This window comes from Drosophila santomea, chromosome 2L (genome assembly GCF_016746245.2).
Source record: "Drosophila santomea strain STO CAGO 1482 chromosome 2L, Prin_Dsan_1.1, whole genome shotgun sequence".
NCBI classification, from domain to species: domain Eukaryota; kingdom Metazoa; phylum Arthropoda; class Insecta; order Diptera; family Drosophilidae; genus Drosophila; species Drosophila santomea.
In genome coordinates, this window is record NC_053016.2 from 5,795,179 (window position 1) to 5,810,737 (window position 15,559).

The window sequence follows — 15,559 nt, forward strand, 5'->3', positions numbered from 1 at the left end:
TATGCGATATAAGAAACTGACAAGATTATTATTATTCATTGAATATTTTTTAAGTCGTTTGAAAACCGCGCGGTTGTGGTTGGTGTATTTGCTAACATAGGTAACTGGAGATGGTGTAGAATGTAGACATAAGCCGATGCATCGCTTAGCATCGATAGGAAAAAGGAATCGACAACTATCGCCAAGAAACATCGGTGGTCGGTGCAAAGATGTTATTTTACATCTCTACCGCTCTCGCGGGCGAAAAAAAGTGCAGTGCAGCGAAAAGTTGGTGCTCCAGTGTCCAGACCAGGAAATAATTCAAAAGTCGTATCGAAACGGCGAACGTTATTGCTTTTCGCTAGCGCGCAATAAAAGATATAATTGTCGGGAAGAACTGCATTTGATTGGTTTGCCCGTCGTTATTATTTGTTTGTCTGTGCGAGTGGCGAAGGAAACGAAAGAAACGAAAATCGTGAATAAAGCGGAACGCTGATAAGCACGAATCGTGAGAAGAAAACAGAAGAACAGCGAATTGCATTTTGCATTTTGCACTTGGCAAGTGAGTGAATGTGTGTGCTGTGTGTGCTCCGTCTTTTGTTACCTCTTTTAAATCCTCTTCTTTACTCCTTATCGCTTATGCCTTTTTGTTTTTGGTGTATCACAACAATTTGCCAATTAAAAGCTCTTGACCTCTCTCTCTTACAAATAGAACGTTGTGGGTTACACATGCTACCCCTGTTTCTCCGTCTCTCTTCCTCCCCTTCGATATTCAATTGAAGCATGACACTAACAAACAAGCCTGTCAAATAAACGGTCGGTTGTCCACATGTTTGTGCTTGTCCTATTCAATGCACATTGCTGGAATTGGTATCTCTTAGCAAGTGCGAAAGGGAGGGATGCTGCCTCTGTCTCGCTCTGCCAATGCCAGCTTTTCATTGAACTTGATACTGAACATTTTCAAGAGTTCTTTTGTCGACGCTTGTTTCTTGCAGTGCAAGCCACTTTCCCAAGGCTGCAGTCATGGTCAAGTTCTTAACTTAAGATTCCCTCAAATAATGCTTCAAAAATTTATATGCTTGAATCTCAAAATGTTTATAATTTTACTGAGTAGTTTTTAACTTATGTACATATATCTTTTTGAATTAATTGAGTCATTGTTATTACAAACTTTAAATTAAAGTCTTGACAAATTTCGGTGTATTTACATACATAGTTAATTATGATAATTTTACCTTTTAAATAAACCCCACTAGGTTGTAGAACACAGTTCCTTAAGCTGGAAAAAGTTAAAAAGTATTAAAAATCCCTTTTAAAGGGGAAACATTTCTTGTTTGTGGGTTTTTAATTCCCTTTTTGTACTTGTTGTTCCTTGACGTATTTGCCTTTATTGCCTGGGACAACTAAGATGAAAGAAAATGCCGAAAAGCTGGGTAGCGAGAGATTGTGGAAATAAATCTAAGCAAATGTATGGAAGCTCCACCACGGAAAATGCTGAAATGGTATTTCACGCCCACTCACATGCATACACGTACATATTTATGTATATGTAGTACATATGTAGTACATGGAGTAGGGGCCAAGAAGTCGGAAAGGCTTCTTCACATTATTTGGTATTCATGAATGAAATCAGAGCGCCATGTTGGCATGAGCCAAAGGAAGAGAGGGATAAGCTTTGCCGATAGATTATATTCCCTGCCTGCTCTATCTTATCTCATTCCTCTGCCTACGCTTTCTTAAGCACAGTTAGACAGGCGCCATGGCGCTTTGCATCCCCTTCTACAGTAGAAACTAATTTATAATTAACTCGATTTCCATCATAAAAATATATTTTGGTTTTTCTTGCTCAGCTGAATAATAAAAAAATTTAATATTTAAGTTTGCATCAAATATGATTTTTATTTGGTAAACCCGTTGTAGAAGTAAATAAAATTTTCATCAACATTGCAAAAATGATCATTTATCACATAAAACGTTTATATTGAAGATTATTTTACTATCTTAAATAACCTATAATTACATGTTTGTTGCCCCTTTAACGGGTGCCCACTGTATTTGGTATCCTGTTGTGCATCTAAATCTCACTTGATCAGGGAAGCCAAGCTTGGCTGTGTGTGCACTTTGGCACATCAACTTTTTATGGACCCGCCGAGCAGGCATTTTATTTTTACGCCTGAATTAATTTATAGATTTAGCCCGGCACACGCATAAATTGATTATGCATACCCATGAAAGTGGCACTAGGAGTCGGGAAGGGACTCAAGGAACCCCGGGGAACGCTATAAATAGGGCGAAAGAGCAAAGGGTCCTCGGCAATTAGATGAACTTTCCTGCCATCGCATGAATTTACGCATTTTACATGAGTGGGAGTGCCCGTGGCAGGTGATAAACAATTTCACCAAGCATAAACAATGAGGCAGGTAGCACTTACAACCATGTCCGTGTGTCCAGTTCAGCACGTCTATACTTGAGTTTGCCCCCAGGTCTATTACTGACGTCAGCTCCCCTGTACTTTGATATTTCTTGAGAGGTTTGGAACTAAAGATGTGATCTGTTTCTAATACCTAGTGAGCACTAAAAAAATGTTATGTTTTATAATAGTGTTTGATAAGATGCAACGTATTTGTCAAATGGTAAATGAGCACTTATCCACAATTTATTAATGTTATCCGCGCCACCCTGAGCATCAAGCACTTGAAGCTTATCTCGCTTGCAATAACCGCTATCCAAAGTGCTTAACTTTGACACCCGACAAAAGCCAAATTGACAGGTCGCTCCACACACAAGCTATCGAGATAGACGTCCATAGATGCACCGAAAACAATTTTCAAGCGTTTAACAAGAATATTTACAGCAGAGATTTGAGTTAAAGTTTGTAAAGAGCAGTTGCGTTGGAAACACGAATTTATGAGTCTGAAGATTATATACATTTTTCTATCGAAATGGGAAGTATTATTTTCTTAATAAAACCATAAATTTGGTCATTTTTACCTGTGCAATTTCTTGAACACTTACCAGACAGAGCCGCCATTCACTTGCTAGCGTCATCAAATGACGCGAATATCCCTTTTCCGATGTGTCCGTATCAAAGTCTACTTTTAACCCGTGAGATGTGGTTATTGTTGTGGCTTCTGATGTTTTTGCTTTCGTTGTTGCTCTCTTGTCGCAATCAATTTCATAAATGGCTTCCGTTCGAATGAAACACGCGCCGTCAGAGAACCGGGCAGAAACCAATCCGGAGTAGGAGTAGGGAAAAAGGAGTGCCTGAGCCCAGGCTTTTCATCTCGGGTGTCTAGGAGACCACTGTTTTGTATGTACGTGCTGGATGTGGCTGGCGCAGTCTTAATAAATACACACAAAACGTGGCAAAGTTTGTATATCCTTTCAAAGAAGAGTGCTTGTAATTTAAAGCGGGCGTTTGGAAGTGAAAAGGATACAGGTTTCTAAGATCTACAAATATTTAAATGGCAAATGAAGCCTTTCCAAAATAGTCAAGTGCATGTTTGAAGGGTATCCCATAGTTCGGCGAGTTCTGCGATTGCCAAGATTCTTGTTGCTATTTTCGCTTCGTGTGTGCCATGTGTTATGGCGCCACATGATATTGATAAACAGACTAACAAAGACATTTCCAAGGTCACATGGGGTGAGCTCCGCTTCGTTATGTATCTTTTTGGGGATACCATAACAACGGGGTCAAGCCATCCGCATCACTCACTGTCCGTTAGTCCGTTAACGGGCATTATTTGGCGTGGAATGTGGAAAGAGTTCATCGACCCCCAATTGGATGACAAAGCCCTTCGATTTGGTTAGCAAGAACGACCAGGAAATAAAGGAGACCGACTGTGATGCTGACGCCTGGCCTTGATTAACGCTGAATGCACATTTAAAAGCTTCCTATGTCGATGGAAAAAAAAAACGGAAAGAGAAAAGCAATCCGGGCTTAATTCAATTTGCATGTGCACCAGAGTCCGGGCGAGGAATTGTTTATAAATAAATTAACAAAGCCGTAACAAGCGGTGACCCTCGGACTTCCATCTAGAACAATGCCGTCGTCAGTATCGAGAGCAGCTGTAGAAGGGGCGCCAAAGTGGGAGGTAAAAGGATGACCATCGGTGTTGGCAAGTTGGCTATGAGCTAAATAAATGCTACAAAAAATATGAGAACATCTGCACCAGACAAATAAATTTCATGTATATTATGCGCAAGGTAGACAAACACTTTTATTCAAATTTCATTTATGCTCATCTTGATTTTTCCGTATTTGTATCATAAAATAGCTCAAACTAGTATGGAATTCACATTAGATCTATTGTTTATTTGTATGATGATGTGATGTCATCATTAAGTGTTCTTTTTATATTAGATTATCAAAACAGATTATTTTAAAAGTGAGAAATGTTTTGACTTGATACCTTATAACAATTTACAAGGTCATTGATCTCAAGTTGATAGCTCTTGAGCGTCTTCTACCGTTTCTTTTAATAAATTTAGCTACTTTCCACGCTGCCTTGCCATCACTGACTATAGGATAAGTGCAAGTAGTGTAACAGAAAGGCTGAGGAGGGGGGCTGGAGGCCATGGCAACCACACTCGATGGTCAAGAAACGGGGGATTAATTCTCGGTGAATGTGGATATGGGTGTGGGTGTGAGTGTGTGCCATAGTAGTAGGTGTTCGCTAATGGCTGGGAACAAAGAACTGTTGCAGGGGCCATTAGTCAGTATCTCCCTCTCTCTCTCTCTCTCTCTCTCTCTCTTTCTCCCGCTCCCCGATTTCCATGCCTTCCCCATTTCCCCTGTGCAAATATTTCCGCATTGTTCTGCTGCTTGCACCAAACAGTTGATTAACGACCTCTCGCACAAGCTTTCAGCACTTGAAGAAATCATCCCGGTAAACTTTTGTTAAATAAGTTTCAATACAAGATCAGCCGAATAAGCCAATTCACTGCCAAAACAAAAAGAACCACATATTTTAGAACTTTGATTTGCTTTTCTCTAAAAACTAATATCATAAATACTTTTATAAACCAGTTTTTGGCAATTCTATGCAAGTGTAAGTTGCAAATTGAATACGATATTTAATTTAAAAGGAAAAATATTTGTATAACTTATGTTACAAGTTAATAAATAAGCTAAATTAGTAATAATTTTTTTGGGTGTATTTAAATGTATTCCTCTCTTCTTAATGCATTTCACTGCGAATTGCACGGCAAAAATGTCGTCAGGAACAAAAATCAATAAATAAGCGTGAAACGAGAGTAACAACGAAAGGCATCCCCAGAATAATTTAAAGCTGACACAGTTCTATATATCTTGCTTTTTTCTTAATTTAAACATTTTTTGCATTTCGCCCAGTTCGCGTTATTGGTTTACCTTTTACTTTCGCGCTTGCAACTGAAATTTTGCATGCGACAGCCGGGAAAATTAGCATGAAATGAAACAACAATAAACATGACCCCAGTTGTTTGTACACCCACCGAATATGTATGATTCCCATTTTTATTTTTTTAAGGCTGTAAAAAAAGCATTTATTTGTTTGGTCAACTTCGTGGCTTTGTTTATTTTCCCACGCTCTTAAATCCTGTAGTTTAAAGGCCACTTAAATCGAATATATTTAAGACAATTCGTCATTTCGAATATAACTTATTTGTCATGATATGAAAAGTTACAGTTATAGTATAGTTTGTAACAATGTTGTAGGTAGGAAACCAACTTAACTTTTCCGTACCAATCAAATATCCATTAACTGCAGGGCACAAAAGCGAACTGGATACAGTGTTTACCACTTGACTTAAGAACACTTGGCAACTGTCTATATTCTATATTCGGCTTTGCAAATATCATTGATGGCGATAACCGGTCCCGCCAGTCCCGGAGGCTATTATTAAATATCAGTGCGGGGTAGGTCAGTTATAGATTGGGTTAGCTGAAAGAATGGGGAAAGTGGGTTTATGGGCAGCGTTTTTATTTGGGAGGTGTTGCTTTTGGTCTGCTCGTATCGATTTTTGTGGCGCCAGATAAGATTGTCTATCTGTGTGACTGGAGTACTTTCGACGGACGCAGTCAATTTGTCGCCAAATCTATGGAACTGCATTAGGGTGTGTTGCTACGAATTTAAAATATATTTTAAGACTTATTTAAAACTGCTCTTAGCAAAGTAAATTAATATTATTTGTATATGTAATATATAATTATACCTTTAAACCGGCAGCTAAGTATATCAAGACGTTTGGAGTCACCCTACTGTTTATAGAGTTTGCCCAAACTTAAGGACGTCAAAATACGTCAGACATTGCTGACATTTATTTGGTTAAATAAATGGCGAAAAAACTTAGAAATGTGTGCTAGGAACCAGATAGAATTCCCTACGTGACTTCACCGCGTTTTGTTCCCCTTCACCAATGTTTGTGGACTTTCTTTTGGGTGAAGATTCTTGTGGCGCCTTTGTTTCGGCCTCGGTCAGTGTTTATTTTTCCTTGGCTGAAAGGAAAAGTGCAAAAAGTTTTCTCTAAAAATACTTTTAGTCGGGCACATAACAGATGCAGAAAGGAAATGACCCATAAATGGGCAAAAAAACGGGAGGAAGTAGGAAAATATGGGAGTGGCTCCGAATAGTTTGAGCTTTGATGAACTCTTAATGAGTTCATGGGTCAACCTAGGGGATTTTATTGCCCTTTTCCAGCCACGGTCATTAATCAATCAATTATTCATCATTTGTAGAGGCCAAGTAAAGTTTTACAAGTAACTTTCTTTGAACGTGGATCTGAATAAAATACGAATGCTAAAGGTAACTTCGGATATTTGGAGTGAGGTTAAAAATATGAATAATATAATACTATAGAGGCTCAGTTAATTCTGAACAAAATAAGATCTGTGCTCTTTACAACTAATTGTATAATCTTTTTGCTTAATGTAGTTTTTTATCTTTCTGCAAATGCATTAAATTATTTTCCGCCCACACATGGCAGCTTTCGTGTGCTTCCTCGAAGCAATCTGATATCCTGCCTCTTGGCTTTTGGCTCAGTTCACACTTATCCGTGCGCTTATAATAATAATAGTCCTCCCTTTAGCCCAGCCACGACTATTAAAATGTAACGCCCACATCTGTTGTCCTTGGCCACAGAGTTTCAGGTCTTGGCTGTCGTCCAGGAGGTCGGAGGTGACCCAAGAAATCCCCCTTGAGAACTCGAGCACTGGGGTGAAAGCTAATTATGCGAAAGGCAAACAATTTGGCAAGTCTACGTCGACACCTTGGACAATTCAGGCTGGTGATAAAAGGAGGAGTTGCTCTTTTGCACGGCATCTGCAGCTCGGAAAATAAAAGAAATGAGTTGGAGAAAAGTCCCTTCAGAGGCTGTGTTCAGAGTACACAACTTGGAGCCCTCGAGTGCTTTGGCACCGAAATTAGGGATGAAAAGAAAACCATTTCTGGCGGATTTATGTAAAGATTATATCCATTGTTGAATATATATTATTTTTTAATAAAGGTCTGTTTTCCGTGCTTTTGGACCTCCTTTAACCCAAGCTGTCATTATTCAGTTCATTTATGTTTTTTAGTAAATATTCTTATCCCTGCTTTAAGTCGTTGGAAAGCATATCCATAGCTGCGACAAAATAAATTTTGTTTTCGTCCTCTTTTTTGGAAAGCCGTTTTTGTGAGTCTCTTCGTTTCGCTAAGGGGAGTATTTAACATATTTCGTTGGCGGTCTTGTTATTCACTTGAAAAGTTTGCCAAGGATGTGTGTTTGTGCTTACGACTGCCAGACTTGGTAAAGTATCTCCGGTTATTGTTGTGGTGTGCGGGCGGACGCTAGTTCAAGGTCGCATAATTGTGCTGCAGAGGAGGGCGGGGAGGGACAACTAAAATATGAAAATGGCTCGGGGGGAATCAAATTCCAAGTAATGGCATCCTTAGCATGCACAAGTATGTTAATTTTATAAGCTCGACCCAAGAAAATCTTGATGTCGACATTTTTCTTATACCGCACATGCCATTTACAAGTTTGCTAAACATCAAAAGCGTATGAGGGTACACATTACTCTTAAATACTAAACAATTTTGGAATTGAGTTTACAGCAACTAATGTTTTTAACAATATTGTTTGCTTAACAGTACAAGGAAAGATGGTTAACGTTTTTGCTCTTTTGCACTTTCAGAACAAATTCACACGACCACATTGCACCAGGAACCATTTAAAGAAGAAGACTGAACAACCACGCCCACGAAGTACTTGAAAACTAATAAATCAAAAGCCACCGCTCAAGTAACTCAAAAGCACACAATCAAATCCCCAAGAAATCCACTCGTCGGAGATCAAGAGTCAGGGAGCCAAGAGACCAAGCCAATCGCAGCCAAGATGTCGTCGCGTTCCAAGGAGAGAGTAGTCACTGCATTCCGCAAAATCTTCCACAAGTCCACCAATAACAATAATAACAACAACCATAATAATAACATTAACAATAACAACAACAACAATGACAAGGTCGATGGCGCCACTGGCAGCAGTCCGAATATAAACAACAGTAATAATAATAACAACAATCACGATGGCGCAGCACCCTCTACTGCAGGAGGCGTCGCCATGGGCGCTGGAGCAGTAGGATCATCGGGATCGGGATCCGGTGCCTCCAAAAATGCCGTAGTTCGAATGGCTGCCGAGCAGGCTGTTTGGGATTCCCCAGGCAAGCGGCGACGACAAGATCACAAGTGAGTGTTTCTAAAAAACCCAAAAGGAAATTCCATTTGTATTCGGCAAGCTTCATGAAAGTATTCACCCCATTATTCATGTAAAAGAGCTGATCTCGGGACTTTCTATCCATCTTACAGGGTGGCGCCGACGACGGAACGCCAGCTGGTGGCGGCGCCGGATCAGACGATTCGATCCCGCCGCCTAATGAAGGAATACCGCGAAATGGAGCGACTGCAGACCAAGAACGATGCTGTCTTCACAGTAAGGCCTTCTTCTGTTACGCAACCAATTACTAACAGCTCATCATCCTTTCAGGTGGAACTCGTCAACGATAGCCTGTTCGAGTGGCACGTACGCCTACATGTGATCGATCCCGACTCGCCCCTGGCCAGAGATATGGTCGAGATGGGTGTGCCGGCCATCCTGTTGCACCTCAGTTTCCCCGACAACTTCCCCTTCGCCCCGCCATTCATGCGCGTGGTGGAGCCACGCATCGAGAAGGGTTACGTGATGGAGGGTGGTGCCATCTGCATGGAGCTCTTAACGCCTCGCGGATGGGCCAGTGCCTATACAGTGGAGGCGGTCATCATGCAGTTCGCAGCCAGCGTGGTCAAGGGTCAGGGCAGGATTATGCGGAAGCCAAAGAGTACAAAGGAGTTCACTCGGTAAGGGAATAGATCTTGTTTCAATATGATGTGTGATTGCACTATGTGATCCCTCTACAGACGCCAGGCGGAGGAGTCGTTCCGTTCGCTGGTGAAGACACACGAGAAGTACGGTTGGGTGACGCCCGCCCTGTCCGATGGTTAAGCGACGCTTACGGAGTCTGGCCCGCAAGGAAACTCTGCTCAGATGCTCTGCGTTTGCCAACACAACCAATGCAATTTAATATTCAGCCACCCCGCAAAGTTCGCTCATAGTAATACATCAAGCCATCTATCCATCTATATACTCTCTTTTTGTTTCATCTACTTGTCAAGTAACGAACGATTTCAATTGCAAACCATCCAAAGCAACAAGACGAACTTTAAGAAACAAGCAACAAGTAAAAACAAAACAAGGCAACGGAAACAATGGAAAAACGCGCATCAAGTAACAAATTAGCTTAAAGTGTAACTCTAGCTCGTAGTCATCAGTAAATCATACGTTTCGCCGAATACAAAATGGATAATTAAGTATTATTAGTTGAACAGAAACGAAAAAACAAGTACGATGAACAGCACTTTCATAATAATTTCAATCGCCTAGCGCATATTATTAAGTTATGAAAGATTTACAGAATCAATTAGTCTGATATCTCGGTTCGACTGTGTTATTATAATTTGTTGTGATTTTTGTTAAATTTAAACAAACCATGAAGAAACCAAATTACAACATCCGCTTGTAAACATGAGTGTGTTCCTTGAAATTCGCACTTTCATTTTAAGCTACGCATAATAAATAAATGTAACATGTGTCTATTATCTCATTTTTAATGATTTTGGTTATATTTTTATATACTAGGGGTCTCTTAATGTGTAAATTTTTGAATGCGAAACGATTAAGGGTCTTTTTTGTTATAATCTTGCCAATAATGTTGTTTTTTAGGCTCATAAAATACAAATATTATCAGCCCCAAATTTTGCGTTTTAAATTACCCAATTTTAAATCATACGAATACAACAGATTTTTTAAAATCTTTTTTAACAAGATTTATTTATCAATTTTTGTATTTATCAAAACGTAACTTCCACTTATCCGCAGCAGCGAGTAAATTTGAATTGCGCGCGCTTAGTGTTGCACAGCGTTTGCACACAGAGATGCATGACGAGCGCCGCATGAGCCAACAAAGTGCCGCAGGCCAAATACCAGCTGATTTGAGAAAAACAAAGTGATCTTTGTCATTAAAATTACAAAACTGGAATTTCTTTAAATATTGCATTTCATGTGAATGTGTAAGTATTCGCTGAACTGGTCGAATTTTAAATAATTTCAATTTTTTAGCCCATGCTCGGTGTGTCATACTGCCGAATCGTGTATGCGGTCACTCGCATTTAGTCGCTTTTCAACACTATAAAAAAACTAAACGGGTAGCTGAAAATTACAATCACAGGACTTAATTTTGTAAGTATTTTTGGCCAATTGCACGTGTTTTTGGCCAACTTAAGGTAGTGCCAAGTGTTCTACACGATTTGCCGAAGCTAAATCTGCAATAATTTCAAAGGGCAAGTGGCATTTATCGCGTGAAAAGTGGCTGCCAAAAGTTGCAAACGCACTTCGTGGGTGAAAAAAAATAGATAGTCGCAATGCCCGCGGCGGCAGCGACGCCGGCTGCGCTGCTGCTGCGCCCCGAAGTCCTGCGGAAAATCGGGAAATTCTTAGCCACCTTAAGTAGCTTCAAAATTGTTGCGGAAAAATGCCGAGAATTGCTAGGGAATGCTTTCTTGATCCAGATCTTGGAACTGTCTTGATGGCTGATCTTTCCTTTTGGATCTAAAGGATATAGTGCTTCATTTTGAGAATTAGTCCTTGGAAAACTATTACAATCTCCTCGTAACTTTTAAATAGTTCTTCAAATTTAACAAAGAGATTGCCATTTGGTATGGTCGCAGCTTATCGTAGATCTGCAATTTGTAATCAACCCGGAAAGAATTCTTTACAATAACTTTGTGTGATAGAAACGATAAATAAGAATTGAATATTTCGGAATTTACCAAAGCGAATATACGTGCCAAATAGATAGTTACGAGTATTACGCATCATCATAGTATAGCCCCAATTAGTAAAAGATTATAGTATTTAGGGTATACACTGTAACTCCCTACATTAAGAACGGGTCAACAGTATATTTTAGAAATGTATATAGTTTAGGAGCTCCTAACTGAACAAGAACTATATACACATACAAATAGCCATGGCCCATGTAAACATTCAAGTCTTAAGCTACAAAATAATCATGCAGATACCCTAAATCCAGAGTTTCAGAACCGAAAAGCTGGAAAAGATCTAAGGCATTTGACTGCAGTCAGATGCACCCAGTAAACACTTGATACTGCATTACAGCTGCTACCCAATTTAGACATACCCTCAGCAAGGGTATAAAAATAACCCTGGGAACCAAGAAGTAAACACTTGCTATTTTTAGATACACGGCAATGGAATCGGAGACGAATGCGAGCGGCGAGGAGAAGCCGCAAGAGAACCCCTCGACAGTGCCCATGGACACGCTGGATCCGCCGCCACCGAGTGGCAGCTCCAAGACCCTCAAACGCTGCCTCAGTGTGCCAATAATCCGGACTCCGCCGGCGGGCAAATCGGGAAAGACCCCGATGACCACACGCGCAGCCGCAGCGGCTGCTCTGGCGGCCAAGGAGCACGAGCAGACGCCCAAGAAGAGCCAACAGGTGGTGGATATCCAGATGCCGAATGTACCATCCATCGATTGCTTCGGCAAGAACATACACATACGATCCCAGCCCAATTCCAGGGAGGTTTCCCCGGCTCCGGTCTTCAATATATTCACACCTCGAGCCAGAAGGTATTCGGCCAGCTATAGCCCACTGACCACGGCAGCCAATGGAGCCACCCTCTGCCTCACTCCGCGGGTTTCCCAGCTGAGGCAGGAGGAATGCGCCGACCTGAACAGCAGGGAGGTGAACCATGAGCGGGAAGTTCATCGGGAAATACAGATCTCGCAGAGCTGGGAGGACCTCACACTGGTGGCCGAGAACTGGTCGTGCAAATCGGACGAGTTCTCCAATCCCCTGCAGGTCAGCCTGCCACCCACCGGCACTACCAGCTGTTCCAGTCCCAGTCCCACCAACAATCGCGCGGGCATGAGACTACCATACTCCCCGTCGCCCACGAGACGCACTTTTGCCACCAGGCGGTCGATGTCTCCCATTGCCATGAGGCCATCTCAGCTGGGACCCGTGAAGAGGAAATTCGAGCTGGACGACAATCCCACTCAGGGCAGCAACTGGAGCGTGTACTCTCCTCCGCCCGTGAAGAAAATATTCACGGAAAGGTACGTTATTGGGTATTTAACGTACTGGGATCTTAACATAAACAATTTAAGTTAATTAACTAGCTTTTAGTGGGTTATAGGCTTTCCTCTCATTTGATTTTGAAACAGTATTCACCTCAACCATTTGTAGTCAATGAAATGATAGTATTTTAGATCAAACTAAAGCAGCTAGCTTCTTGAAGTCTAAAATTATATTACTTCGGGCCTCTTGTAAAATATAAATTTAGACATTTTCGGCCAAGTTGCATTTGTTCAAAAGGCTATAAATAATGCCTTTGTGGTGCGAGTACCATTCATTTAATTATATTAGATAGCTAATAGTATATGTGGTAGTAATTGTGCTACTTGTTGAATATTTAAACTAGTGCTAAATGGCTTTATTCATCACCTTCCCTTCCCTTTTCGTTCCAGTCGCGGCTCCTCACCGGTGTGCCAATCGCCGTCGTCGGTGTGTCCCAGTCCCGACTCCGGAACCTTTGACGGTCGCCTTACGCCCAAGTTGTTCATCTCGAAGCTGTGCACCAGTAATTCGGTGAGCGGAAGTGGAATAAATAATAACAGCAGCAGCTCGGGATGTCCGTCGCCCGTTTCCGCTTCGCCCGGTGGAGTTGGCAGCGGTCCAAATCTGGAGGCTGCCATGTGCCTCGTTTCCGGCGGCAGCCAGAGCCAAAGCATCGACGAGGGCATTTCCATACCCGAATCGGAGACGCACTCCTGCCGCAGTCGCACCTCTTCCATACTGTCCACCGCATCGTCCAGTACGCAGGTGCTGGTCAACGACCTGGTGGATGATGCCACTCTAATGGACGATGCCAAGAGTGAGACCTCCTCGATCGGTGGATGCTCCACCATTAGCATAGAGTCATCCTCCTGCGACAGCGGTGCCAAGACAGCTGCCACCTTCCTGAATCGCCTGGTGGTGGATTCGGATGGCGGTGGTTCGCCGCTGGCCCAAAAGAGCTTCTATATCAACAAGCAGGGATTGTCGGGCGCCAAGAAGTTTGTTGTCAACCACGAGCGAACGGGAGCCGCCAGCAAAGATGTGCCGCAAAAGCTTTAAAAACATACACAGATTATCTTAGCTTAGGGGTCGGTTTTAGGAATGCTACGAAATGCTTATAATCTCAGGAGCCAAACATTAATCCTTGGTACACTTTAGATGATTTGCTTTGAAACTATTTACCGATATACATGCATAGCTTGATCATTTTTAAGTTTTAGAATGTCCCATTTTTTTACATAAATCCACAAGCAATATTTTTTATAAAAAAAAATAATTAAGTATACCTTTGAAGAACTATGTAGAAGGCTAAAAAGTGTTTAAAATGTATATTTCCCATAGTATTCAAAGCAAATCTCCCTGAAGACACAGCAGATAAATTAGTGGTACTTTGATTTTTGTTCAAGAAAATCGACCCAAAATAACCAACACACACGCTTAAGATGGGGGTTCAACACACGATCCTCCGACTTGCTTAACATTAGATCGTAGCTTTGTTGTACATAGTTAAGTTGTTTGTCTGAAGTTCTAAACCATCTTGCATATCATTTATCGAAGCACACTTGCACCCCCCTTTCATCCCTAGAAAACATTCGTTTTTAATATGTTAGCCTAAGGTTTACTATATATAGCCAGAGTTTATTTCCCCGATCTTTGTGTTATATCATGTTCTGCATTTCCAATGTTTTGATTAAACAATCCCTTTTTTTTTTAATCCACTTTCTTATTTAAGTAAAAGTTTATAGTTTAGTTTTGTTTTTAGTCGCCACCTCACCCTAGATTTTAGGAAGAAAACCCCAATTTTGCCAAATATGTTTCCTCTATGCTTATATGTAATCCAGCATTATATTGCCTATAATGTGATCCAATTAAGCGTGGATATCTGCGCGTATCCCCAAAAACCTACTGATATAGTAACGCATATATAATATAGATTTACGATTCGATTCTAATTATCGTAAGCGAATTTACGTAGTTTCAGGAAAATGTTACATATACTTAGAAAGGATCCAAAACGAAAGAATTGCCTAATACACATTTTTTCAATTGATCAAATTGTTTGTTTTTATTGGCTGGTACAAAGGGCTGCATAAGGTAACATTGAAAATTAAGGGATAAGAAACTAAACAATAACAATGTATTAACTAGACAGCTTTTCCACGGGCATGGAACTTGTACTTTTTTATGTTTATGTGTAAGTAACTAAAGCTAAGGAAAGACAGTACCTATTCAAGTTGAGCTAGTAAATGCGCAAATTCTTCTAACATACTATACATATATCTTAAGAAGGTGTGTTATTATATATTACTATATATACAATCTTTACGAGTACGCCTAGAATAACAGCGTGATATCGTGCCAGCCATATGAAGCACCTGCAAGCCCGAGTAAGTACCCAAGTATCCATGCATACGAGATGCACACACACGCACCGAAAAGTTCGAACACCTGTGGAGTGAGAAGCCGAGCATTGCTCCCCATTCGCAAGCAGCGGCATACTGGTTCCCCACACAGATAGGACACAATGCACATGGCCAGCTGCTCGTGCCTCGAACACGGACGCCAATCCCCCAGGCTAACCAGGCCAGAAGCCAGGGACCCAGACCGAGACCGAAACACCAGGCAACCGATTCCACACGGACCAAGTCGAGTGGGCGTCTGTGGTTCGCTTCCAAGCGGCTGGACGTGTGAGTGGATCCGATACAAACGAGTTTTATAGCAAAAAAACCAAAAAAAATATATATATAAGATAACTAAGCTCTGCAGTCACGATCGCCAATATGCCGACACCGAGACCGAGACACCAAAGCAATCGGGAGCCTAGCCAAGCATTCGAAGCGGACCTGGGGATCTGGCTCCATATCTCAGGGGCAGAACCTGAACCC

General features: G+C 41.3%; 2 protein-coding genes across 2 annotated transcripts; both read left to right on the forward strand.

Annotated features, from left to right (window-relative positions):
- The first annotated feature begins 218 nt into the window (after positions 1 to 218).
- LOC120457789 (ubiquitin-conjugating enzyme E2Q-like protein CG4502) lies at positions 219 to 9,835 on the forward strand. The gene is made up of 5 exons (XM_039645287.2): positions 219 to 541; positions 8,135 to 8,684; positions 8,805 to 8,928; positions 8,983 to 9,332; positions 9,393 to 9,835. Exons 2-5 carry the CDS (start codon positions 8,335 to 8,337, stop codon positions 9,475 to 9,477), a joined length of 909 nt encoding a protein of 302 aa, XP_039501221.1. The 5' UTR covers positions 219 to 541; positions 8,135 to 8,334; the 3' UTR covers positions 9,478 to 9,835.
- Positions 9,836 to 10,583: 748 nt separating this feature from the next.
- On the forward strand, positions 10,584 to 14,729 carry LOC120458136. Its single transcript, XM_039645680.2, has 4 exons — positions 10,584 to 10,601; positions 10,651 to 10,770; positions 11,792 to 12,673; positions 13,085 to 14,729. The coding sequence occupies exons 3-4, from the start codon at positions 11,802 to 11,804 to the stop codon at positions 13,731 to 13,733; spliced, it is 1,521 nt and encodes a 506-aa protein (XP_039501614.1). The 5' UTR covers positions 10,584 to 10,601; positions 10,651 to 10,770; positions 11,792 to 11,801; the 3' UTR covers positions 13,734 to 14,729.
- The last annotated feature ends 830 nt before the right edge of the window (positions 14,730 to 15,559 follow it).